Source organism: Leuresthes tenuis, unplaced genomic scaffold (assembly GCF_036924035.1).
Source record: "Leuresthes tenuis unplaced genomic scaffold, fLeuTen1.0.hap1 SCAF_2, whole genome shotgun sequence".
In the NCBI taxonomy this organism is placed as follows: Eukaryota; Metazoa; Chordata; class Actinopteri; order Atheriniformes; family Atherinopsidae; genus Leuresthes; species Leuresthes tenuis.
In genome coordinates this window covers 26,254,275-26,281,553 of record NW_027325356.1, presented here as the reverse complement: position 1 = coordinate 26,281,553, position 27,279 = coordinate 26,254,275, and the positions used below count along the sequence as shown (strand labels likewise).

At 42.0% G+C, this 27,279-nt stretch overlaps 1 protein-coding gene across 1 annotated transcript; it reads right to left on the bottom strand.

Annotated features, from left to right (window-relative positions):
* Nucleotides 1-23: 23 nt before the first annotated feature.
* On the bottom strand, nucleotides 24-25,324 carry ly75 (lymphocyte antigen 75). Its single transcript, XM_072380823.1, has 35 exons — nucleotides 25,048-25,324; nucleotides 23,412-23,783; nucleotides 21,554-21,727; nucleotides 21,291-21,452; nucleotides 19,899-20,018; nucleotides 19,136-19,276; nucleotides 18,641-18,835; nucleotides 16,023-16,183; nucleotides 15,801-15,908; nucleotides 15,236-15,324; nucleotides 14,889-15,058; nucleotides 13,518-13,717; nucleotides 12,966-13,108; nucleotides 12,493-12,571; nucleotides 11,463-11,534; nucleotides 10,901-11,024; nucleotides 10,633-10,668; nucleotides 10,371-10,540; nucleotides 9,058-9,125; nucleotides 8,870-8,946; nucleotides 7,868-8,004; nucleotides 7,286-7,391; nucleotides 6,768-6,928; nucleotides 6,459-6,588; nucleotides 5,948-6,168; nucleotides 5,701-5,863; nucleotides 4,960-5,124; nucleotides 4,738-4,860; nucleotides 4,269-4,454; nucleotides 3,932-4,155; nucleotides 3,655-3,856; nucleotides 3,307-3,468; nucleotides 2,234-2,350; nucleotides 1,751-1,933; nucleotides 24-1,613 (listed from the first exon to the last, which is right to left on the bottom strand). The coding sequence occupies exons 1-35, from the start codon at nucleotides 25,142-25,144 to the stop codon at nucleotides 1,441-1,443; spliced, it is 5,211 nt and encodes a 1,736-aa protein (XP_072236924.1). The 5' UTR covers nucleotides 25,145-25,324; the 3' UTR covers nucleotides 24-1,440.
* Between the last annotated feature and the right edge of the window lie 1,955 nt (nucleotides 25,325-27,279).

Sequence of the window (27,279 nt, the reverse complement as noted above, 5' to 3'; positions counted from 1 at the left end):
AACTAACATGACAACGAACAAAGTGTTTGAAGACAGACAATTTTTATTGACAGTTACTGTATCCAATTGAAGCTGAGAAACTGTAGGAGTGATGGAAAAGTTAGAAAAGAAAAAGAGATTAAGTACCTGATAAGGATTGGTTAAAGCGCCACATTGAGGCAGTTGCTCAAGCTTTTGATAGTCAAGCGATTCAGAGCGTCTTTGGTTCATTCTGTTACAAAACAAATGCCACATATTTACAAAAGCATTTTCGGCAAACAACAGTGCAATCCGAACCTCTTTAAAAACTCTTTGTGTTTCCATGTACCGGAGGAGCTGCATCCCCTAAAACTAAAGTGCGTTCTTCATCAGTAGTTCAGTGCATAGATGAGTCAGCGCCATGAAAATTGCACACACGCGTGTCTGATTCAGTGTGAGGCTACGGGGGGGGTGTCATACGCTTCCAAAGCCAAGCAGTAGGACAAACTTTAAGACTTTTTCTCTTTCATGATCAAATTTTTATCTCTACATGTTGACAAAAAATCTTGAAAGGCATTGACAACAAAACCAAAAGAGTAAATACATTTCAGGATAAAACCTATCCAGCGATGACATCACAAGGCACCGTAACTATCTCATAGTCCAAATAAAAATTCCTTCTGCTATAATACAATCGCAATTTAATTGTGCTTTGTAAAGTTTTGTTTTTTTAAAGATCACTTAGGTGTCAGCCCAATAAAGGGGAGCCTGGAGTCACAATCCAGAAAGTGAAGAGCTCAACTTCATCCTAACTAATAAATTAGACGTTCAAAAAATATCAACATCCTGTAGTTTGTTTGTTTTTTTTTTCCTCCATTGCACTTACATACGTATCGGGCATCTGGCAGTGTCGCAAGTACCCGAAGGTCTTGGATATAAAGCACTCGATGTCAAAGGAGACGGGTATTTTCAGGCCACCTGTCCTTTTGGTAGTCTGAGCGTATTGATTTTTGATCCCCACATGTGAATCAAACCTTGTTTTAGTTTGAGTTAATCGCACATAAAGTATAAAAACATCACAGCGGATTTTGTTTCGGATAGTTTGACTCATGCATCAGTGCAATCAAGCGTGAATAGACTGAGTGGGAGGCCAAGTCAGATTTTGTCAGGTTGCATATATCTGAATCAACCCCACACAAGTCAAACAAAACATCTACCACATAGATTCAGCTCAAGCCTCGACAGTAGGAGCTCTTAATAAACAGTCTAAAATAACACAAATTAAGACACTTTGGCAGCTATTCACAATTTTCAAACAATATTTACAGTCTGAAACTTAATTACATAAGGTTTACAGTCTCGAGCAAGAAAAAAATAAATAAAAGAATAAAAAGAAAACTGAGAAGGCTGCTCTAGACGAAAAGTAAAATGCACATGAGGCAGGCTTAGTAATACTCCCTGAGGCCGACAACTCAAGCAAGCTCAGTCCTCTGTTATTATACTGTTGGTGTCCGTTTCGTCGAAGGTTCTCTTGTAGCGGACGGTAGAGGAGAAGTGGGGTCTTTTCTTCTTGTAGATGACGAAGCCGATGGCTAAAAGGAGAGCGATGAGGACCACGATGAAGAGGCCCAGTGCAACGGGAGAGCCTGGGGATTCTGAGGACCACAACAGAGGTTTGCACATTAGTCTGGTTTTAAAGGAGTTCTTTTCTTACCACTTTATGCTCAAACTCAGCAATGTAAAGACCAGTGAACTTCCTAAAATATTGCGCTTTTCCAGCAGTGAAACTCACTTGCTGCAGTTTTGCAGACAATGCGACTGTTGGTGGACTTGCAGTTGACCACATTCCAGAAGCCGTCATCTCCCGCCATCATGATGGCACAGTGGGGAGCTGACTTCTTCCCGGAATTCAGCTTGTCAGACTTCCATTTAGTGTAATCCAGAGCCGAGCCATCCTGCCAGGATACGGGCTTACCTGAGAGGACGCACGGGACAACAGTGAGCGGCGAAAGAGGAGGTGACCTCACTACACGAGTTACGAGTTTCCCTGTGATACATGAGGTTCATATCGGACTCCAGCAAAGGCTACACAACAAGCTCCTCCTCACAATGACAAATTACTGCTGTGTCAATGAAATCAAAGGAGATGTTTGACTGTTTTTCTGTTTTACACGAAACTTCCAGATGTTCACAGATGTATCATTTCAGAGAGACGGTTTCGTCGTTTAAAGCTAAAAAAAATACTTGACTTTCTATTTCAAAACACAGGGCTTACCTTCCGAGTCGAGTTCAATGCCGAGCCACACTCGGTTGGTGATGAGAGGGTCGTCTGTGATGTACTTGGCCAGAAAGTCGTTGTCTTCTTTGGTTTTGATGGTCAGCAGCTGAGCATCTGTCAGCAGAGACAAAACTTTGAGGGCATTGCTTCATGCACAGCTCTCTTAAGGTCCCACCACAGCATTTCAGTCAGGCTGAGGTCTGGACTGTGACTGCACCACTGCAACACCCCGATTCTTTTCTCTTTCAGACATTCTGTTGTAGATTTGCTGCTGTATTTGGGATCATTGTCCTGTTGATGACCCAGTTTCAGTTCAGCTTTAGCTGTCGGACAGATGGCCTCACATTTGACTCGAGAATACTTTGGTGTACTCATGGTGGACTCAACGACTGCAGGTCCTGTGGCTGCAGGACAAACCCAGCCCCCCACTACAGTTGGTGTGAGGTCTGTGCACTGACACGTGTTTGGTTTGGTGTGTCACTGTGTATTTGGATAAAATATTTTCACTTTGGTCTCTTTTGGGGGTTCGTTCAGATGCAACTCTGCAAACCCAAACTGTCCTGGTCATGTTCTTTTTTTTTTCTCCTGCAATTCTTCCAAACAAGCCATGCTCGTTCAGTCTTTTTCAGATTGTCCTGTCATGAACTCTAACGTTTAACATGCTAACTGAGGCCTGAGTCTGAGATGTAGCTCTTGGGTTTGTTGCCGTTTCTCTGAGCTTTGTGCAGGTCTGACCTTGGGGTGAACTTGATGGAACATCCTCTCCTGGGAGATTGGCAACAGTTTTGAATGTTTTCCACATTCTCTCTCACTGTAGAACGATGGACTCAAATTATTTTGGAAATGGCCTCATAACTCTAAATGGCCCAGATTGATGGGCAGCAACAGCTGCTTGTCTAAGATCATTGCTGATGTCTTTCCTCCTTGGCAATGTGCTAACACATGCCTGCCTCTGCATCTTGATTTGCATACAAATGTCCCTCAAATCAGAGACGCAGGCATATGTTATATATATATATTATTATCTGGTCAGAATGGGTTAATTACAGCTATACAACAGTCCAACTCACTCATCTCCTGGCAGATTGTCCTGGCCTGCTCCATGTTGTAGACGCTATAGTTGTAGAAGCTCATGTCAAAGGCGTAACAGTGATCCTGGTGCTGAACCCACTTGGACATGCCATTACTTTGAGGGCAGTGATTGGCCTCTGAGGCAGGTTGCAGTTTTGCTCCTGGTTCATACAAGCACAGACACAACAAAGACAGTGAAAATTACACGCAGATGTGCGGCTTATAGACTTTGGTACAATTTTGCCATAATGTGTGAAATTGTTCATGGCGACTCATTCACTCCTGTCCCCCCTTTTTTTCCCCTACTAAACTTCTCTTTCGATAAAGAAAATGGGTTGTTCTCTCACTTTGGGAAGCAGTGGTGATGGTGGTGGTGTAGCAGATGGCGCCGTCTTGCACAGTGTTGCAGCCGGTTCTCACCCAGTCCCCGGCAGGGTTTATGAAAACACAGCTGACCTCCTGTTGGTCTAGACTGGAGTCCTTCAGTGAGATGCTGCGGACGTAGTCAGCATTTGTCCCATCAGACCATTCGTAGGCTGAGCCACTGACCTGCAAAGGAACAGACCGAGTCAACAGACGTGCAGCTCTGTGCGTGCTCAGATTTTGCTTGCACTAAATTCTCACATCTTGGTTCGACAGGCCAATCCACAGTGGAAATCCATCTGTCTTGGCAATGAGCTTCATATGTGCGTTGTGCTCCATATCGTGGACACTCGCCAGGTGACCGCCACGTTGACTACACTCTTCTAGAGCCTGGTACCAGCTCAGCTTTTTGGTCACCACCTCGTAAGTTAAGCTGCCGTAGTTTTGGAAATCCTTGGATGACTGGTTGTACTCCTGTTTGGATTCTTTGAGAGGAGGATTCAAAATGTACCGCAACGTTGTTTTAGCATCAGATATGATCAGCAACGACAGCAGAGGCAGACATGATGTTTTAAATCATGATGTGTCAGATACCAACCATAATCCAGCTTGCAGGTCACAATCGACTTTTGTTTGAACTCTGCGTGCAAGTTGGTGTTTGTGATGAGAATCCAGGTGCCGTCAGTGGTGAGACCGGCCATGAATTGTCCGTCTACATCCGGTCGGCCTTTTGCCCAGTTGGAATACTGGACATTTGTGCCATCATACCACTTTGTCTGGTTATCTAAAGCAGAACAAAATCCCTATCAACTCTGACATAAGGACATAAATGCCCACTCACACACATACAGCAAGGTCAGAAACACAAGTCAGAAACAATACATAGGACATCATAAGGTAATTAGGAGTTCATTTCTTCATCCGGCGTCCATGTTGAAGCCTTTTTTGACATGAATGAACTTTATAGTAAATTGTAAAAGATAAAAGAGCCTTATTTCCAACACATCTACTGCATCGAACATCTACATCACAGAAATGCGCAGCCTGTGACGAAATAAAATACCAACCGTTGTAGTCTTTGAACAGTCCCAGCCAAACAAACTGGACCAAGTCTTTAAATGGTAAGAGCTGGTTCTTGATAAACTCGTTTTCTTGCTCATTTCGGATGGTCAGGATGTCTGCACCTGCATCTGAAACACAGGCACACCGTCGCACAATTTTAGCAACATCCGTTACAGGAACATCTTCCTCTGCATGACAGCGTGTGCCGAGTGTCGTCGAACTCTTACGAAGTCTTTTGCAGGTGTCTTCTATCTGGCCTTTGTCAAACGCTTCCCACCTGGTTGCGACCTGCTGGAGGGAGTAGCAGTTGTTCCTCCAGGGGATCCAGTTTGGTCCGTTCAGGTTATGAGGGCATTTCACGGTAACTTTCTCTGGTGGAGTGATGGTCTCCTCTGTAAGAAATACATGTGAAACAAACGTATTTGTGAAGAGAATAATTATCGTTTTAAAGTACTTTTCTACTCAAAGAAACAAAAATAAAATAAATAAATCAATAAATAAAATAAAAAAATCAATAATTATAGTGAAAAAACAGAAGCTCTGTAAAGAAATGAAAAACAAATGGGCTTTGAAGGCCTAAAATGCTTCTTCTGTGAAATGGTTTTCACACAAAAAAAAAACCCTCCAGAATCTTCCTGATGCTCTGCTTTATCAACTCTTTTGAATCACAATGTTGTTCTTTCTCAACACCACTTGTGCTGCGACATCTGGGTCAAACGGGAATCATGAAGCTTCTCAGTTTCCCGCACAACGGATTTTATATCCTGTTACAGATTAAACGTAACAACAGCTTCAAGCCTCAGGACTTTTCCTGACTCCATTTTGAAAGCTGTAACTTCATCCTCCACCTTTTTTCCGCCTGCTTATATTCTACATTCACAACTTGCTGCACAAGTCTTCTGTTCATTTCTGTCTGAAGTGAAATCGCTGTTTATCGCTGTTGTCTGCATTGCAACGGCAGCACTCACTGTGGGGTTTGTGGCAGATGGCGCCTTGGAGACTCTCCTCGCACTCCGTGGCTTTCCAGAAGCCATCGGTGTCCTGGTAAACACACGAGCCGCTGCTGGGATCCGCAGACCAGCGACTGAACACAGTGTGACTGCGGTCAGTCCAGTGGTAGTGGTTCCCATCCTAAACCCAAAGCAAAAGCAAAATCTTACTGACGAATTGTATAACGGGTGAGTTAAAGTTAAAGGATTGCTTCGGGACACCTACATCTTCACTAAAAAGGCCAATCCACATGGGTTTTTGGGCACGGTTTACGTGCACGCTGAGGGTGGACTGTATGAAAGTATCCGGCACACTCGCCAGGTCCATGTTTTGATTGATGCACTCCTGCAACGCCTCAGACCAGGTGAGATTTTTCACAATCAAACGGAAAGTATGGTTGTTGACTTGGAATTCCTCTGTGGGAATATGGGGCTCCTCTAGCTTATCTGAAACGAAGAATGACATGTTTAGAAAACATCTCATCATAAAAACACCATGGTTAGTGTGTTAGTGAGTGTTTTAAAGATATCACAGACATTACAGGAAGTGAGGTATAAGCCAGAGTGAGTAAAACATCTTAGTGCTAAAAAGTGGCTGAGATTGTTTGCTCGAGTGTATTCTCCAAGGTGGTAACCAGAGTAAGTAAATCTCACCAACTTCAACCTGATTATGTGCCAATTTTGAAGGAAAATTTGGGACAATAAAGTTCACTTAAGAGTAAGGAGAGAGAAATTACCTGCATAGTGTTGGCAAATGCCCAGACCTAGTAGTTGGGTACAGGAGGAATAATCCCAGGTGCCCAGGATGTCAGAGCTGGGGTTATTGAGCAGGAACACACACATGTCCAAACTGTCTTGATCCAACATCTAATAAAATCAATGACGAAGCAAAGATTAAGCCTCCTGGTTTTTTTTTTTTTTTTTTTAATGACTCACTAAATCTGACATCATTTACCAACTTTTCTTATGACAGCTCCAATGTATAAAACTTTCTCTCTGTAATAATAATAATAATGATAACTAAAATAAAGGTAAGGACAACTTACATTGACTTTTATGGCCTTGTGCATGCCCAGCAGGAGGGAGTTGAAATTGATGTAGTCAACTGAGGAGTGGTCAACCCAAGCAGGGTCGTTTTGCTGGATTTTCAGACCAATCCATATTTTTTTCATATTTGTCATACTTGGCAGGTGAGTGTTGATGAAGTCTAAAAAGTACAAGCCACAAGCACACAGGAAATTCATTTTGGGTTAAAGAAAACTAATAGAAATGTGATATGTATATCTATCACTGTGCTGCTGTCACTCATAAATAATTCATCTCTGGTCTCTGGTCTAGTTAAAGTTAGGTATGCTGCGTTTGGTTTTTACCAAACGTGGTGCTGCGCATTATGACCAAATATCTTCTTCTCGAACTATCATTTGGCTTAAATATTTCATCTCAATTATCCGTATGAAGAGGAATCATGACCTAAAACATTTTTTTATTGTGACAGACTTTCAGACACAAACATGAAGTTCAACAGATTTCAGACCATCGTGATAGGAATGCTAAACATTCTCACCTTGTTCCACTTGATCTGAAATAGTGACCAGAGTTCCCCTCACAGACAGGCATTCCTCATTAGCATATTTGAACGACATAGACGTCATGTTCATCAGTGTGTAGCACTGGAAAAATAACACCAGTATTATAACCACTTCTGCAAAGTGTGTTTTATTCCTCTCCGACCGTAAATTCGCTGAGCATTTCTGATTTTTGGGAGCTACGAAAGCCAGGGCGATGGAGGAAATGCACCTTTAGCCATCAAGAGCAGCATACAGAGTAAATCTCAAATTCTTAAAATAAATAATTAGAGAAACATTTCTGTTAACCTCAACCTAAACACACTGCTGGAAATATCTTGAACTTAAACACTTCATTAAGGGCATTCCTTCATCTGAGGAGCAAGACTTGACAGCGTTTTTAAGTGGCAAGCCTCTGACAAGCCTTTTCAAGTTAAAACATGTCATCACCATGTTTTCTGATCTTTAATCTCCCTGCAGTTCTGTCTGAAACTATCATTGAGGGCTTGGAGGAAATGGCTGTAAGAATTAGGGCTAATCTATTCCTAAGGGTCCTCTGTTAAATAAGGGAAGTGTCAGACCTTATTTCTGAAGTGCAGAGAGTTTTTGTCACAGGGCAGTCCATCAGGCGGAGGCTTCAGAGGGTTGATCTCCACTGACGTGATGTTGTGTTTTTCACACACAAAGGAATATCGCTGCTGGCAACTGCGATCGTGCTCTGCAAGGTCAAATATGACATTAAAATCTGTGTGTTGCCAGAGAAACCTACTGAATCGAGTCAAGGCAAGCAGATGGAAAAATAGAAAGAAAATCATCTTTAACCAAGGCAATTCATCAAGTTTAATGTCTTTATCAAAGCGATGTGTCCTACATGCACTGGTTAAAGAAAAAAGCGCACATTCAGCAGAATATACATTCCTTAGGACTTTCATTAGATGAGAGCTAGTTGTAGCTAATTTAGCCAGTTTTATGCTACTTTGGACAAATTTCCAAAATACTTTGATAGTTGCTGTTTTTTCTTGTTGTAGGTGAAAAAAAAAACAAAAAAACATTTAAATCTTTTATATTATAAACCATAAAGTTTCACTTTTGGTCCCTTACAAAAAAAAAAAAAAAAAACAGTTATGTATTTTTTCCAAAATATAATACCTGAAATACAAGGTGTTGTTTTGGTCTTGTGAGGTCTAATGCTCACCTCTTTAGTTCACAAAATCCACACCTTTCCCATTTTGATTCAACAGTTGATGTAAACTCATGGAAATTATATCCCAGTCACGTAAAAACCAGTCAAAGAAGCAGGATTTTTTAAAAATTATTATTCATTTTACCAACTGCGTGGAATTCGTTTTTCTGCTTTGTTCGTTAGGTAAACCAGGTTTCTATTGAATTTTTGAAGCAAAATAAAACATTCGAATTAACTTACAAGGAACAACAGTCTGATTACATCATGTTTTTTTCTGCAATTCTTTCATTGTCCAACTTTGACTAAATTTATCATTCTTTGTCTTTTCAAAGCAACGCAGTGCCTCTAAAAATGGCCTCAATCATTTCCCCTCGATAGCAGTCCCGTCATTCTAAGTTACCTGGAAAAGGACTCTCAGAAGTGATGAACGTGCATCGACCCAGGAAAAACGAATGATAGAAGTACATCTGGGAGTATCTGGAATACAAATAAGTTCGGTAAATCCTGTGTCACCACAGTCAGCACAGGTGTAAGCATCAAAAACCTGTAGAGCACAGACAGCAAAAGTGTGTGACCGTCTCGACTTACGACATGGGGAATATTCGCCTGGGCTTCCTCATGTCAATCCACCAGTTTTCCTCAAAGGAACTTGACAGCTGTTGGGAGTTTCACAAAATTGTTATAAAGTCACAATAAATAACAAAAAACGAAACACAATTATGCAGAAAAGATGGCATGGATTTCACATTTCTAGAAAATTCAATACGAGTTTTGTTCAAATTTCTAGAAAGTGCTTTAGGAGTGTTTCACTCTAATTAGGATTTCCATGTCCTGAATGTTGAGATTTTCTCTCGGTCAAAATATTTTGCAAAATCAACTATAGATCCCCAATGGGGACAAAAAAAAAAAAACAACTAAACCTAATAAAAAAAAAAACAACAATGGTCAAAGAAACTCAACTGATTTGGCCTGTTATTCCTATCATTCTTAATATCAGGGGTTTTTTTAACCTTTAAAATTGATAAAAAACGTAGCCTCAATGCATAGTTTTAACTGATAGTTCAAACCCAGCTACTAAACAGCACTACCATTGCCATTTAAACCTGTGAACATACTGCAAGCCTCACACATAAGCACAAGTTCTGTCTTATTGTGCATCATGAAACGAGTCACAATAAAATGCTTGTTTTTAAACCCTTCGACGGGGCCAAGTTAATGCTATAAAGTCACGTCATCAGGGGTTTAGCTTTAGCATTAGCATCTATTTAGGCTAGACATCCACAGCTAGTCACCCAGTCAATAAACCAGATGGTCAACTGACAGAAACTTATTTGGTCTTCCTCTGTCTAAAATGAACATTTAAGATCAAAAACTGAAGTTATATTGTACTGGTAGGAAACAAAGACATTCTTTCTACATATTTAGTTTCATAAGCAGTAAAATGTCCTAAACCGCAATATATAGGCTGTGTGCTCCCAACAAGAGTTTCTACAGCATAAAAATAAAAACAAAAACTCCACTTACTCACATACTGCTAAGGCTGAATGTCCCCTGTGCCACAAAGGATTCATTTTGTGCTGTGATAATAAGCGGCCCTCATAAGGTCAGCAGATAAAAATGGGCGGTGGTTATGGTTTGATCTCCGGTTAAGCACTCGTTTGTGAGCATCTGTTTACTAATTAAAGGTCTTCTAAACTGAGAAACACTCAGTAGGTACCACCTCACACTTCCTGTGAGCCATAAGAGATGATGGTTGAGAAAGACTGCTTTCGTATCAGTTTACAGAGAATGTTACACATCCTGCTTAGTCTACTTTTAACATCCAAAACCAAATTGATGCGGACCGAACATCTAATCACTCAGTGGCATATCGTGAGCAGAGGTCGTCTTCTGTCACTTACTATTGCTAGCTGGTGATGGATCTTTCCAGCAGCAGTGGAGCTCAGTGGAGAAGCCAGTTTGCTGTCATTTGCGGCGCAATAGAGCTGTGCCTCCTCAAAAGTTAATTTTGGCTCCTTCACAAACCAAAACTCTGCTCCGTCCACGAAGATTGACGTCTCATGATGGCCACCTGTAAAGAGCAAAAGAGTAGATCATCTTAGAGAAGAACAGAGAGAGAGTTTGGATAATGGCAGCACTATTCTGAAATGATGCGGTCATTACCGTGCTTGTACCACTCTGGATATTTCGGCGTCTTTCCTGTAGAAGCATCGTCAAACAATGAGAAGCAGACAACAACCAGGAAAAAGAAATCATGTAGCACTCCAACAGATTTGTCATTAAGTTCGCATTAGATCAAATAAAATATTCTCTTTCTTCACCGGATAACTGTGAGGCCACAACATTCAAGCTGAGTTATAGAACCCCCTACGAAGCAAGAAGTCCTTATGAGCGACATCAACTCAAAATAAGATGTTATGAGCAGTCTTACCGCGGGGTATTTGGCAGACCCACTCAAGCCGGGCGTCACAGTGAAATGGCATGGCGTAAAAAGGTGTGGGCGGTATGTCGTGAACAAGAAACACAAACAGGTGTGTCAAGGTGCTCCTCGTTGTCTAACGGGACACAGATTGCACAGATACCATCACTCAGGAGTGGGAGACAGTTTCATATCTGTATTCCATTACATTCTTTTGCTCCTCAAAAACAGGAAGCAGATAAATAGGTATGTTGATTATGGCCAAACTTGTGCACGGCAGTTGAAAGTGCGGTCTCGTAATGTGAAACTGCTTTTACGACCTTTTGTCTTTTCTGGGTTTTCAGTTCCACAGCAGAAATCACAGAGTTGGCAGAGTTGCACATTCCCTGTATCTCATTTCATGACTCATGCGTACAGATAAGCTTAGAGAAATCTGGCAAGAGACTACACATTTGAAATACTCCTTGTGGTGTATGGGGGAGTGTGTGTGTGTGTGTGTGTGTGTGTGTGGGGGGGGGGGGGGGGGGGGGGGGTGGTCATAGAAGGTTTTGTTGTAAAAATCTATCCAGCTCACCTTAAATGCAGTGCAGTCCCGGTTGTACGCATCGTCCTCATGGAAATCTTGGTGTAGAACTTCCACAGAGACCTGTTGAGGAGCCATTGAAAAACGTCAGTGAGTCTATCAAAAGTTGTTTTTTTTCCCAACCATCGTCATCAAATGAGGGGAATAATTGTTGGGCGTATGATGTTCCAACCTTTCAGAAAGAGAGGTTTTAAGACTTAAGGCTGGAAAGAGGCTTGTAGAATCAGAGACAGACTTAAGCTGTCCTGACAGCACAGCACAATGCTGGACTTTCATTTTTCTCATCTGTAAACATAACCCCTGGCAAAAAAGAAATGCAATCACCACTCCAGACTGAGCTCTGGACTGTCTGCTGGCCGTGACACTGAGCTGATGTGTCTTTCCTGAGTAAACTTTTAAGTGCACGTGTTCATTTACTGCAGAGGTGATGACAGTCATGTGCCCTGCACCATTCCATCAATGATTGCAGAAATCTGCTTGTTTTCTTTGGGCATCATTCATCGTACAGAGTGATTATTAACTGAATATCACCTTTAGCCCTCTGTAACTTTGTTTTCTTCTCTTTAGCCTTTAGTGATGGCTTGACTGCATGCAAATTCCATTTCCTTCAGCCGGTTTCTTACAGTTCAATCACAAACACTGACTCCTGATTCCGTCCGCTTGTTTTTCCATTTCTTTTGCCGCTAATTTTCTATTTTCAGAAATAATGCTTTGAGTTTTCCGCCCTGGCACTTTGACAGTGTCCTTGGTCGATCCTGTATGTTTCCCTTCAATCAGCCAGGTGCAACAGCTTGTTCAGCTCAGCTCAGCATGCAGTCTTTTTTTTTTTTTTTTTAAACTACTGACCCATGCACATGCATTCGTTTAAGAAATGCAAATACAAAGTGATTCTATTATCTTTTTATGGTCCGTTTTAGAAAGCCAGAGTGTTCAGCTGTTAAAATAGATCTGTGTTAGAACTGTATTCTCCCTCTCCAGTGCCATGTTCTGAGAGGGAGTTTGGAGTTTGGCTTGTACTCACAGGCCGACCGTCGCTCCACTCCCAGGACCTGTCAGCTGGGTTTCTCCTGTTCAGGCCGACCCAGAAGTAACGACTATCACTGCAACAAGTCACGACACACAATAATCATTCCTGATCAACCTCTGCTTAAAGACAAGGATAAAACAGCAAAAATCCTCTGGAGCATTGACGATTCTCAGAGCAATGCTGGCGTTTGATCCTCAGACACACCAGAGTAAAACTAACTCCAAGTGTGAAATGTGAGTCTGAATGTTTATGTTGAACAAAGAGAAAAGTTTCAACTCTGAGGTATGTGTCTGGAAAGAAAGGAAATGTTCAGAAATCACATCTTCCCTTAAAGACACTGGTGGTGTCAGCTTGATGTGAAATGACTCCCAGCAACTCCTCTCCACGCTCTTTTGTGTGATGTAATATGAGCGAAAGCGGAAACGACATTTCACGAGGGCATTCGTTTAAGTGTTGTGTTCACATACCTGATACTTTCTCTCATGATGCTGTGCAGGGCCCTCATCTCTTCAATATTTGTGAAGCTGGGCAGGTTGCCCCCCAAAGCCTGACAGAACCTCCTGGATTCTTCCCAGGAGCGTTTCCTGCTCAGCCTTTCCTCGTGAAACACCTGACAAGGTGAAACAGCGAATTACAACAACCAAGTCAACCTCAGAAATGAAGCGGCACACTGGCAGACTGTAAAGAAAGCCGATTCAGCTGTCAGATCAGGTCATTTAGAATAAACTGAAACGTAAAAAGAAAGCTGAGGAGAGGAAAAAAAAAAAGAAAAACACAGACTCCTTATCATTCTGATTGGCTGATTGCAGGAGCATCTTCATGAAAATCAATCATAGGCCATTTGTAATCACATTAATCTATCAAGCTACTACAGCTTTGCTTCTAAACATCACTTCCTTGCCTTTTATACATACTTTATCTGCTCTTTCTGAAACTATTTTCACTGTTTCAGCACAAATATGGACCGCAACACTGAAAAATCTGCACGACCAAAGGCTGATGGAGACACACGCACACACCTTGTAACAATATTTGATGTCAGGTCTGGACACCCACCCATCGGGACAGGTTGCGTTAGGGTTTGGCTCTGGTTCTGGAGGTGGAGGTGGACTGAGGTCTGTCCTGCAAATGGTGCCAGCTTTAAAAAGCGTGCAGTTCCTCACCTCCCACTTGCCCAGGGGTTTTGCAGTGGAAAGCACAGCACAACCTCCGAACCGCTCTGAATCACACACATAAGTGGAATACAAGTCAAATAAAACGATATTGTTCTTATGAATCTAAACATAACAACATTGTTTCAATTCATTGAGGTTCTTGAGGCATTCTTTTATGCAAAGCTCTCTAAGCTCTGTTTAATTGATCTTAACGACTGTAAGGCATCATAGTCCTGTGGCAGCGAAACAAGCCCCAATCATCACTAATCCAACACCGTGCTTCACAGCTGGTATGAGGTTTATGTGCTTATATGCGGTGTCAGTTTCTTTTTCCCCCAAACCTGGTGCTGATATATACGCCCCAACATCTTTGGTGTCGTCGATCTAAAGAACTTTGTTACAGAAGTTTTGTCTCTCTCTTATATCCCTTCCAAACAAACCATACTTATTCAGTATTGTACTGTCACGAACTTTAAAATTCAACGTTCTGACTGAGGCCTGTAGAGTCCGACATGTATTGGACGGTTTCTCCGAGCGCTCTGCTGTCTGACCTTAGGGTGAGCTTGCCAGGACGTTCACTCCTAAAAGGACTGGCAAACATCTTGGATGTTTTCCCACTTGTGAATAATCTTTCTTTCTCGTTGTAGGAAGATGGATGCCAAATTGTTTGGAAATAGCCTGATAAGCCTTTTCAGATTGACTTCCTGGCTTTGAGTTAACACACACCTGAATGCACCAGACCGGTAAAGTGCCAACAGGTCTACTTTTATGGTGATCCTCGCACTTGTTCTAGTTAATGAACTGTGTTGGATTAGCAGCACCAGGCTGCCACTTACCCCCTTAATTCCTATGGAAGCCGTCAGGGTGCACATAGCTTTTTGGATTTTGGCTCAGTTGTTGTTAAATAAATAACGAGTTGGCTTTATATGTCAAGCGTTACTGTTCATCTGCAGATGTACCTGCCATGTTTTCAAATTTAGTAAAGACTAGTTGATTTTTCTTTATTAGATATTAAGGTTTTACCAAAAACAGATAAAAGGCTTACTTTCTTTAATCAAATGACTTCATGAATCAATCAATCAGTATATTTAAACATCTGCGCCAAAAGAAACGACCTGTCTCTAAATTACAAACACTATAAAACCATAATCCATCATCTCTCAAGGGACAGTTTTGACACATCACATGTGCTACTCCAGCACCGAGTTGGGCAACGGTCTTGTGGTTTTTACCAACCTGGTTCAAACCAGCCCCAGTTTGTGTATGTGACCACACCCGGGAGACCATCCTGGCTCATCCACTGGTACTCTCCTGAGTTCTTGATGTCCTGCAGCCCGATCCAGAAATACAGAGGGTCCCTGCTTATGTGCTCACTAAGTAGGCGGTTGATAAAGGCCTGCTCGAACCTGGGAAGACCAGTCAAATATGAGTGCAATTTCTGTCATCCTGTGTTTAACTTCTGTGTTTAAGAAACATACTCAACACATGGTTAGAATCTGAATTGCAGTTAGATAAATAGATGTCTTTTGAAAAGGCACCAGATGGTAATTGTGGGTATTTTGACCAACTGAACAAGCCCCTACCTGTTTCTTATAGTCATGTTACAGTGATCTTTGAAGGATACTTGTTTGGTGCTCAGCTGAAAGCAGGAGTTACCGTGTCGCCTCCAACCCTGCGAAATCAAATGTTGTAACAGTAAAACTTCAGCTACGATCAAATCACAAGGAAGTATGACAATACGCGATAAGATGTCTTATCAGTCATAGTTCTGATACACAGCTAGTCCTCTGCAATGGGAATCTAATCAGAACAGTCACTTCTCATGCACACGTCTACAGTTCTGGCAACACCTGTCAATACAGATTTTCTTTCAACTTCTCTGGGATTCAAAAGGGTATGTTTAATCTGTCCTTGACATAAATGGCGTCTACATCCTTTTTAAAGATTTTGTTGCTTACATACATAAAGGTAATGTGCAACATGTGTGAAAGGACAAATATCACTTCCAAACAAAGACAAACAAGCAAAAAGAAACACAAAAATAACCAGGCATCCCAATTTGGATCCAAATTACATTAAGGCCAACCATATTATGCAAAAATACTGCAAGCCTCCTCCAGACAACTGGCTCGTGTAGACAATACTCACATCTTCAAAGCGACATCCAGCTTGTGTTGCTGATTCTTTGAGCTCTCCTTTCTTCTGACACATGAAAGGTAGCATCTTTGTGCAGTTTTCAACCTGCCAACCGTGAGACTGTAGAAAGCAGACAAGTTTGATTCTGCAAGCTTTAGACTTAATACAAACACCACTTGACATCCCACACATTGAAGCTGAACCCAGCGGGTTGCATTACTCAAACGCACAAACCTGCCCCGAGTAGAGGACACAAGTGGGGTCCTGAGTGGGCTGAAGGGGTTGGTTTTGGCCCCAGAACGTGAAGGTGACGGGTCGCTCATCGATCCATTTGAAGACAGTGGAGTCCATGCCGATACCGATCAGACCGATCCACACGTCCAAAAAGTTGCCATCTGAAGGAGGAGGACACGGACGCAAACTTTAGCCGTTATTGGAAGTGGAAAATAAATAAATCTGACTCAAACAGTCAAAGTATGGGCCTGGTGAAAGAACGACGTTTGTAGCAGCAAAAAAACAATGAAAAAATAAGGCTGTGGTTGTTTTACACATTTACTCGACTGCTGCTAGAACAATCCAGATAAGTGCACCCAAAAGTTTGTCATGTTGTCAGTGTGAAAAGCTAAGCGATTAAAAGACCTGATTATTTAAAAAAGGTATACATTCATGCAGAAAATTGTGTGTAAAGATGTCACGTGGTAGACAATAGTCACTTAAAACACGTTAAAAGATAAAAGTGTTGAACTGAATCGTGGAGCGGGACCATTAAACAGCTTTACATCCATTTTCTGCTCAGGATCTGTGGGCAAGCTCTGAAATCAGGCTTTTTTATGACGCTGTGGGGCTCATGTAAAGTGGTTATCTATGAAGAGCTAAACTAGCCAGCCATGCAATGAAGCTGATAACTGACTAATAGTTAGCCAACTGCTCTGCCCTCATCACAGAAAGCCATCTTACCGGGATGCCAGAATTTGCTAAACATAGGCCGCTTACTTAAACTGCACATGAATAAAGAAAAAAATTTGAAATTTTTATTTTATTATGTCAACCGTGAAGCTGAAATGCAGCACTACCGCAGATCTGGTAGCGTACCAGAGAGAATCAGATTTATGATCGGTGGACTGAAGGGCCAAGCTAGCACTCCTGTACTGTGGTTGTTACGGGACTGTTTGAGCGTGTGCCGGAGTCACACCGAGGATCCATTTAGTGAATAACCGGCTCAGATGGAAGAGTGCGGCGTGACTTCTCTGAGAACAGAGGTTAGAAGAAGATTGGTGACCTGATATTGTGTAGAGTTACGGTGATGAAGAGTTGAAGAGCCAGACAAACACCCGCCTCATTTTTACACCCGGCACTTTTACAGACAGCTGGGATTAAGGGGTACGCCGCTGTGCTCGTGCGGCGCCGATATCTCAGCTGAATCCTCAGTAGGACATACTCGCCATGAGAATGCAAGTTTTCACAATTAAACAATGCTGATCATTTTGTAACTTCACAGCTAAGCAGGACGGTCGAGTTAAAACAGATCTGCGATCTGTTGTCACAGCTCTTCAGCAGGAAACTCAGAGAGGAAACACTGCTCCTTTCCTCATGATTTTGAAACATAATTGTATTAGCCATGGTTGACTGAGAAGTTAATAACAATTTTTCCTTCATGTGACTTATTCAGAACAAAGACTACTCTGCCTTTACAGACACATTTCTTGCAACCTGCCTCGTTACTTAGCGTTTCGCAATATCCTCACCGGGAAGTACCACAGCTTGGAAATCCTGCCAAGAGTCTCTCAACTCTCATTCAGGTGATTTTTCACCCTTGTACTGTGAGATTCTCAGGCTGTTATGCACACAGATGGCCATCGATGTTTAGGCTGTGGGACTTTTATGTCATTGTAAAACTTTCATTTGAAGCCTTTCAAAGTGCGTTTGGGGTCAGTGTCCAATTTTAGAAACAATCCTCTTTTACTCCTCTGACAATGTGATGTTTGTCTTTCTGCCTCCAAGCAAACCTTTGCTTTGTCAACCGGCGGTCGCAGTTTTAAAGGAAACTGTCAACAGTGTGCTGCCTTTTCATAACGGACATATTTAGCGTTTGTAAGCATGTGAGTTGCTTTGATTCAGCTCTGCCTGCTCACACACATTACATCAGCCTTTCCCCTGTTACACATCGAATCAGCACATGATGTTGCACAGAAGTATGCGAGTTAGAACACATTTCCCAGCAAGATTTACCAAACATTTGTCAGAACCTTTAAGCATAGTTTTTTTCTCTTCTTTTTTTTATTTTTACCTACCAAAACCTGGAGCAATGTTTTGAACCAACATCCATTACTGTCTCTGTAGGGCAGTCCCTTGGCAAAGTCTTCCTCTCTGTGCTTGAAGCAGAGAGGAAGACTTTGTATCGGAGCATCACATAACGATCATACAGGGATGTCGCAGCTAATTCAATGAACACGGGTCCGGATGACAGCTGACCAGGATGCAAATGTGAGTGGGAAAGAGGAAAATTAAGATACTGTCTCTAATCTAATAACAATAACTGAAAATAGAAGTTTATGCAATGAGTTTATGGCAAAATACCTACTCCTCCCCCATCCTTCATATAACCGACCAATGAAAATTTGGCAAAGACTTTTATCGTCGGCTAAAGCTTCACCAACAGTTTGGGAGAAGCCCAGATGTTTGCCTGCAGATTCTGCTGGTATTTATCTGACTGACTAAGTAGCAGTATTTTTAAAACTTTTAATATTCTCACTAATTACAATCTCAGACGTTGTTAAAAGTAATCCGAGATCCTAAATCTGAATCCAAATAAAACAATCTGACTTCAGGAACGTTGAACATTAGAGTTTTACCTGTATGGAAATGAGTGCTGATCATCTCTTTGCTGTCAACGGAGTGGAAACTGGCTAAAATCCCTCCCTCTGTGCTGTTGCAGTGCATCTGAGCATCCATAAAGTTTTGTGGGGTGTCCTTCACTAACTTGTAACACCAGCCACTCCACGGCACCCAACCCTCTGGACACACGGTTTCATTATATACAAGAGCCCCTGTGGAAAAGAAAAGCAAGGCAGACAAGAGGCTATAAGGGGCGAACACAGTTTTGTATTCATCACAAAATTGACTCTAAGGGCGTTTTTATTTGTGCAATGTTAAGCCCCGTTTTTATATAATACCAGGCTAAATGTCATGAAACATCATGGTTAAAGGTAGAACCATTTACGCTCTGGTGTGGATCTGGATCACAAGTTCAAACCCTCGAAGGAGGCGTTTGCCCGACTGTCCTCCAGCTAAGAATGGGACTCAGCAGAATTATGATGGGCAAAAAGTGAAAGCTGCAGCCGACCCACCTGGGGCTGTCGTGTCAGTAGCATTCCCACTCTTCTTGCAGATGTACGGCAGCCGTTTGTTGCACGACTCAGATACGTACTTCTTTCTGGAGTTCAGGACGCCGCAGTCTGACTCAATCAACATGGAGGAGAACGGCATTCCTGTCAAATAAACCCCCCCGACCCAAACGCAATGAATGCCAATAATCAGCTGCGTTTTACAGAGATGTGAGACAGAAGAAATGTTCTGTACCAGTCCTACACAGCAACACTGACACATTATAAATGATTTCAGCCATGAAGAGCCCATAATAATACAAGGCCACATAGCTGCTGTATCCTCATCTGTCACACTAACATATTTCCTAAAAGGCAAAAGAAAAAACTGTTACAACAGCAGGCAGGCTTGATAAAGCCATCCTTTCAGTTCCATTAACGGGTAATTCAGCAACACCAACAATCCCAGTGCCACACTGTGTCCAATAACCAGGCACACTCAGCTTCTTTACAACACTGGCACATTGTTTCTCTGACTGAAACCAATGTTTATAGAAGGGCAACGCTCCACAGGATGCAGAACTTTGCACCGAGGAGCAGGTTTTCACGACAAGTGAAACCACAAAATGCAAACTGCAAAAGCATTCTCAAGTTTTTCTCCCTTCATCTCAACACACATTCAGATTTTCAGACCTATGTATTTGTTGAAGAACAACATTACATCAATCTGCCTTCAGAAAGACTGCAAAGACACACAGAAAAAATAAAAAAGGTGCACAGTCATTACCTTCATCCCAGCGCAGGAAGGAGAGAGGAGAGCCATCCGACCACTGCCAGCCCTGAGAGGTGTCCAGCTGGTGAAGGCCGATCCACATCTTCGCAGGCATTTTGCCAAGGCCGTCCAAGACTGCACAGAGCAGCGTCACAGCAACAAGGGCAGGGATCGGTCATAACAAATAAATACATGCTCATATGACTCATGAAGAACATTCGTAGATGTGAAGACAAAGTAACCAGCAGCCCTGCCTCTGCTCAGCAGTAAAGTTACACCGAAAAATCTAATCTGGCAAGACTCTGAAGGAATTCAGGAACAAGTATCATCTGTATTTAATCAGCACAGTTTCACCGGTACCTGAGATTAGTGCAACCAACACAGTGTTGCAGAACTCTGACACCTTCATGTGAAGTCAGTCCCTTGGATACAAAATATCATTGCGTTTCGTAATTAGATGTGAAACTTTGTCATAATTAGCGCTCAACTCTTGAGTTATGGCGAAAACATTTGTCGTTTGTCCCACCCTAAAAGGAGTTTATGATAGGTTGCTTTCGTGAGAGGCTCTACAAACATTACAACACAACGGCAGAGAGGCTGCGGTGTTTGTTTCCAAAGACGGGCTTCTAAAACCTCAGGCAGGCATCGAGAGCTGAGACATCTTTGGGCCTTTAAAGCCGTTTAATTCACTCCTCAAAAATCTCACAAGTGCTTGAACTGTTTTCAGTTTGAGTTTTGTAAAGCATTTGTGGAAATCCCACAGCACAACTTTCAAGAAGAAAAAGAAAGGGGAACAAAAGGAGGAAGTAGATAAGAGCCTTCAGGCTCAACAAAGGCATCTGCAGCACTGCAGCAGTTGTACGTCGCCGAGTTTCCATCTTACAGGATGGTTGGTGGTGAAAGCATGCAGTTGATATGCAGAACCGCCCCAGAGACACCTATCTGAGCATTTAGGCGTTTAGGCCTGAGTCATTCACCCCAACTTCCCTGTTCCTTTCAATTATTTTTCCATAGAAAAAAAAGAAACAATAAGTAGGAGAAACCAGGTAACAAACTTGACAAAAGCACAACGAAAAACTCATCACAGAAGGAAAAGAGAAGTAATAAAGGCTGTCTTTGAATGACTGGAGTGATAAAAAGGGAAGGAATACTCCAATTAAGCTTACTGCGACTAAATAAGAAAGCCTACTGCCATATTTACCAATGATGGTGACCGACTCAAAAAAAAGTATTGTGTGATATCATTCGCATAAATACAATAAATTTTAATCACTTTGTTGTTGTTTTTTTGTTCATGATGAACACTGATGTCTGAATTTCCTATTTTTGTTATCATATAGGTGGAGGAAAGGGAAGAGCGAAAGAGGAATATTGAGGATGATAGTAGTAGTTCTCAGCCAGTCTTACAGGTTGCTGAGGTGAGATCGTCCGGTCCTGACAGACTCAGCAGATCGGCTCCCTGACTACGACATGAATCCAAAGCTTCGTGCCAGGTCACTGCAGCGTTGGAAACAAACTCATAGCAGGAGCCATCTCCTGCATCAGCAAACAGGGTGTGGCAGCCATCCTCTGCAACGTCAGACAGGCAGCGTTGGAAAGCATGCGAGAACAAACTGTAGACAAAACCAAAAAAGAGCCAAAGACACCTAAAAAACAAAAGGACAACATACCAGGCAATAGACAGTGCCCCTTCTTCTTCTCTTGATCGTAGTCTGAGGAAGTGGCACACCAGGACAGCCCAAGAAAATCTGAATCTGGAAGGCACTCGTGATACCAGCTGCCGTTGTACTTGAAGGGGAACTCGCAGGGGATTCCAGCAGAGTTCCCGTTGGCGGTGTGCACAACTATGAAAAAGAAGAGATGAACAAAGTCAGAGTCCCCTGCTTTTTGCCCTTTTTAAAAGGCACCTAAATCACGCCAAAACAGCCATTTGTGAGAGAAAATTTTGCTGCCACATCAAAGCTCTTCTTTCGTTTCAGGACGCAAACTCCTGAGCACAGGTTCCTCCAAAGGTACCTGCGATCCAATTTACAAACGCTCCCGTGCGGTGGCGAAGTCGCCGGGTGAATGTGAGCGAGGCATATTCTACGGTGAGCAAAACGCCCCCGGCCTACAAAAACAAGTCATGGGAGAAGAAACAAAGTAGGTTTGTCACTTCAAAGACTCAAAGAGACTGTGGCGAAAACAAAGTGTCATAGTTGGACAAACAGTTCTGATGCAGATAAAGATTAAGAGAAGCACATTAATGCATTTCAGCTCCAGCTTTGATCATCTCAGTTGTTTCATGAAAAGATTTAAGCTTAAATAAATAAAAAAAACAAGCCTGCGGCAATGGAGATGGAAATAAGTGATGGGGAAGAGCTCACATTTTGTTCGTAGTTTCATTTTGGCTCATAGTTTTGTTTTTTTTAAGCTTTCATGTTCAAAGGTTTTCATCACACGGACACCCAGAGTGAATGTGGGGCCGAGAAGAGACACGGCGACGGAGGAGAGGAAACTGCCAAAAATAAGTGTTTTTGGTTCCTTTTTCCATCAGTCAAAATCAACGGGAACTTGTGCGCTACATTTGGAGGTTTTACGAGGTTGATAGAAAAAAGGAAAAAAATCCTTCCACATACAACGCACCTGTGTTTAATCCCTTGAGGCCTCCTCTCTCTCTCTCTTTGCACTCAGTCAGTGTGCATGTAAGACGTTGTAAAAACCATAAGCACAGAGCTATAGCTCTGCATAAGCATAGGTTGCTGCAATGAAAAGTGTGAGTGTCACTTCCTCATACAGTGAAAACTACATCACTGTTTTCACCAAGAATATCCCTTTAAAATACACCGCCTGTCACATGGGACTCAAAACTAGAGACACTCCAGCAAAAATGACCGAACAGTGAAGGAAGTAAAGCATAATGTTCTACAAAAGCATCTGTGGGACTGAGAAATGATTCTGAAAAAACTGCAACTGTATCAGTCTAACAAGCAAAACTGTCTTAAACATATGTGGTGTGACCTCATTCCTCTGAGTGAAAATGTATGTCGCCGTTATGTGCTGTGAGCCAAACTATTAAAGGAAAGCGAAAGTCAGCTTGAACACTGCACTCGACATTTGTGATACGTGTCAGATGGCTGCAAAGTTATGGATTATACATGAAGGAAGTCCCCCAAAATACTGACAAAGTACTCCGCTTCGAGAGGCAGTCCTTCTCTTTAACTTAGAATTAGACGTGCCTTGTTGTTATATAGCATAAAGGAGCAGTTAGCTAACAGGAGTGAAGCCAACCAGTCTGTCAGGCTTTCTTTAAAATGTACCAGAACCGGTTTTGTGTGACACAACAGCCAGAGCCGATGTATCACAAGATCAGAGTAACCAGCCCAAGAAGTGAATCCTCAGACCAAACTTAATTTGCTGCACTCAGCACTCAAAGTGAATTTAACACTACTTTTTTTCCCCCTCAGCCGACAATGTCCACAAGCATTAGACAGTCCATCTACTGTGAGCCTTTTGTCTCTTAGATATCAGAGGGGAGGCCACACTTACCGCGATAAGGCCTATGGCAGATGCTGTCCTGGGATCCTCCTCTTACCCAGGTCTCATTAGTGTCTCGCTTGACCACAACTTTGCCGTCGCTGACTGCCAGGCCCATCTGATATACGGTGTACACAGCCCCATCCAGGCAGCGCCACCACAGCAGAATGCTGGAGCCACAGTCAACCAGAACCAATGACTTGAAGCGAACGTCCATCGCCAAGCAGAGGGATGTGTCCACGTGGAAGAGCCGGTGACCCGAACCCCACTTCCACAGCTGGGATCTGCTGTTTGGATCACAGGGGGCTGCCTTCAGGTCTTTTGAGGAGTCTGAAACCAGGCACTCCCCCGTGCTTGAATACTGAATGGAGAAAGCATCCTCGTCTGTAGTGAAGGGACAGGAAATCCAAAAAAAAGAAGTTAAAATTAGTTGACAGTTACTATGTTATTGATATATACAGGTAAACAGCAGACACACACGATTTAACATTTGTGACAGTTTTGGACCGATGAGCTCTGTCTGAGTGTCGGTATGAAGGCTCGATGTGACAAAGGAAGGAAGAGAAACGGAAAGATCCAACTGTGAGCCTTCGCAAAGATGGCAAAGGACAGAGAAAGACAAGTAATCAACTCAAAATCAGCTAAGACACGAATGCAGCACTATTCAGAAGATACACAAAGAGCCATAGTGTCACTAATCAGAGACATGCACTAATTTCATAATCTAGCTCTGGAAAACAGATGGACAAGTGCTTCAGACTTGGCTCGGGGGTTATCAAGGCAAACCAAAAACCGGAGTTCCTCAGCAAAAAGGAAAATGCAACTATTCTTCGGTCAGTGAACCAAGACAAGTTTGCTCGGCTCAGATGAAGTCCAGCGGTCAGACCACGACTGTGAATGCAACATACAAACAGGGCCCCTAAAGGTGGGAGTGTGACGATACGAAGCCAACAAAACGCAGCTTTGGGTTATGGCAGTGCAACATGAAGGATTGTTCAAGAAGATATGCATTTAAAAATCAATCCCAGCAGGAAAAAGGTTTTCATGTCACATCAGAGCAAACTGTTCAGTTCAGAAATGACATAAGGTGATGCAATTTTTAATAATTTGACATGGAGGTGATAAAACGTGGGATAAAGCTGACTTCTGTTACACGGTTTGAATATATCAGTAGCTACATTCATGAATAAGTACATTATTCCCCTCGCAGAGAGCCTAAAAGAATAGCATCCTGCTGGTGAGAGACAAATAACAAGAGAAGTGGACAGATGGGGAGGACATGAGTGATTGGGGCTAAATAAGAAGCAGATTTCCAACAAAACGTCCCCAGGCAGGCTTTCTAAAATAGACAACGATATCATATTACAGCCCGACGGAGTTGTGTTGCAGCAACTCAGTCGAATTATTGCTGGATTATACGGCAGAGAATATGTAAAACATAACAGGCTAAGAGGAGGGATGGGTTTGTTTGGGCTGTCAGAGTGTGAAGTACAATTTAAAAAAAAAAAAACTTAATGGAGGACGGGAGGCGTTTCAAGCTGTTAATAAACTGGACAAACCAAATCAACAACTGAAGGCAGACACTGGTTAGTGTTGAAAAATGTTGGCCAGTGGGCAAACCGAAAGTGAAGTGTCGCAGATTACTTACCAGAACCTTGAACCGGAGAACAAGTTCCCTGGTGAACTGTCGTGTCCAACAACGTCAACAAACAAAGGCAAAGTGTCGCTCCGTACAATTTCAGCATGGTCACGGCAGTCTTTTTGGTGGATTCAAAAAGGATCTGCCCCACTCTGATTGTGCAGCACTGGATATACGCCGATGAATTACTGAACTCCAAACAGAAAGTGATCAGACAACCAACCTCACCCAATCCTCCCCCAACTGTCAGCTGTGCCGTCCCGAGTCCCGCTCCTGTCCGCGCCGTCAAGCCAGCTCCACAACTTCCGGTTTATAAGTAAAACGATGACAAGGAAGGAGGGAAAATTATGTATGAATATATCTAGTCAGCCAAACCGTGCCATATCATATGATCAAAGTTTAGAATATCAGTCTGAATTTTCGTAATAAATATACAAAGTCTAAGAAAAAAACGCCCTCTAAATAACAAGCAAAAAAAGTAGGAGAAGAAGAAGAAATAAGACAATAACCTGATTGGTCAAATGAAATTAAGTTCAATTTATGATAATCAATAAAGAAATACATTTATAATTTGTGATACGCCATATTTTCATTAGATAAACATTTTAAATTACATCACTCAAAGTTTAATATAAGTACTACTTAAAAATGAATTAAATAATTTTTAAAAAACAACAACATACAAACAACCCCTTTCTGGGGCAAATAAGAAATTATTTAAGATTGTAAATATATAATATCAAATTAAAATTGACATATAAATCAAAATATTGAGCGAAAAAAAGCTATTCAGTGAAAATTGTTTTTAAAAAGTTGATATTTATCGGTTTTCACAATGGAAGTCTGTTGCTCCTGAAAATATGTGAACTTGAACAAGAGTCAAGTAAGTTTTTTAAGACTAATACGGTCGTAATGATCACAAAGGCTGGCCAGCTGTGCATCCCTCCGACAGAGTTTGACTCTGAACGCATTTCATGGCATGGTGTCACATCTGTATTAGGTACGTTATAAAACGACAGGCTTTTATACTTTAACGTTGAAGGTGAAGTAGCTAAACTTCCGGTTTAGACCTCACACCTCTGGTCACCCCTCTGCATTTATTCGCTGCGTTTATGCGTTCTTCTACTTCACTTTTGACTCGTGCCGTGAACAGATACACACGTTTTTCATCTACAAATCCTCAAATGACCTTGGAGCAGATCCTGTCTGTTTTTCGCTAAACGCACAGACACTGTTATTGCTTTACCGTCACACAGCACAGCTGATGTGTCTAACGTGCATGAATGAATAATTCACGCACATTCCGATGTCAGATAATGGTGCTGACTGCCAGTAGCTGCACTATACTGATACCTTTAAATAGGCAGTCTAATGGCACTGAGTGTTTCTTACAGAGATAAATAAAACAGGTGCTTCTACTATTATTGCACAAATAAAAATGGTTTCCCCAAAAAATATGTTGTGCTATTGTCAGTAACCAAACTCATGACATTATTTCTTTATGATATGATACAACGAAGAGGGTAATACTTAAGCAAAATAGATACATTTACAGTCATATGTTGATATATTTTTACTCCAAAAGTTCACGAAAAATGATACACTTTGCTTCATGTCGTGTTTTATTGAGGCCAGCAAAAACTGGACACATTCTGCCCAAGTGTGTTTATATTTGAGCCTGTTTTTGGCTGTTCGTCAACATACTTCTGCTAATTTATTTGTCTTTTTTAAAAAGCAATTCAAATCTCAAATTTGTCTTCCCTCAGACAATGCAACTCTCCACGCCGGGAGGCCTACTCTTTTCAAGTTAGATGCTTCTAAATGACAGGAACACGGTCATCCGTCAGACTCCAGTACAGCGGGGTCTTCTGTGAAAACTAAACTTGACTCTCTTAACTCATCCGTATATCCACGGTGACAGAACTGTATCATAAGAAGTTACACTTTCTGCTTAAATAGCTGTGGTTGAAGACATAATCTGAGTGTCGCACTTAACGTCAACATGGCAACATCAACTGCTATGTGGAAATCACAGCTGACTGAGGTTTGGTAATCAACAACGTCCCTTATCCTTCTATTTACACAAGCTTTGATAGGTTCAGTTGAAAGTTCTTAGCAGCTGACAAGAGACAAGGAATATTACAGTAAACCCACATAAATGTTTTCGGAATAGCCCAGTTTGCAAACAAGTATTTAACTTTTTCTTTACCTTTAGGATGAAGGTGAAAAATCCTAAAGGTG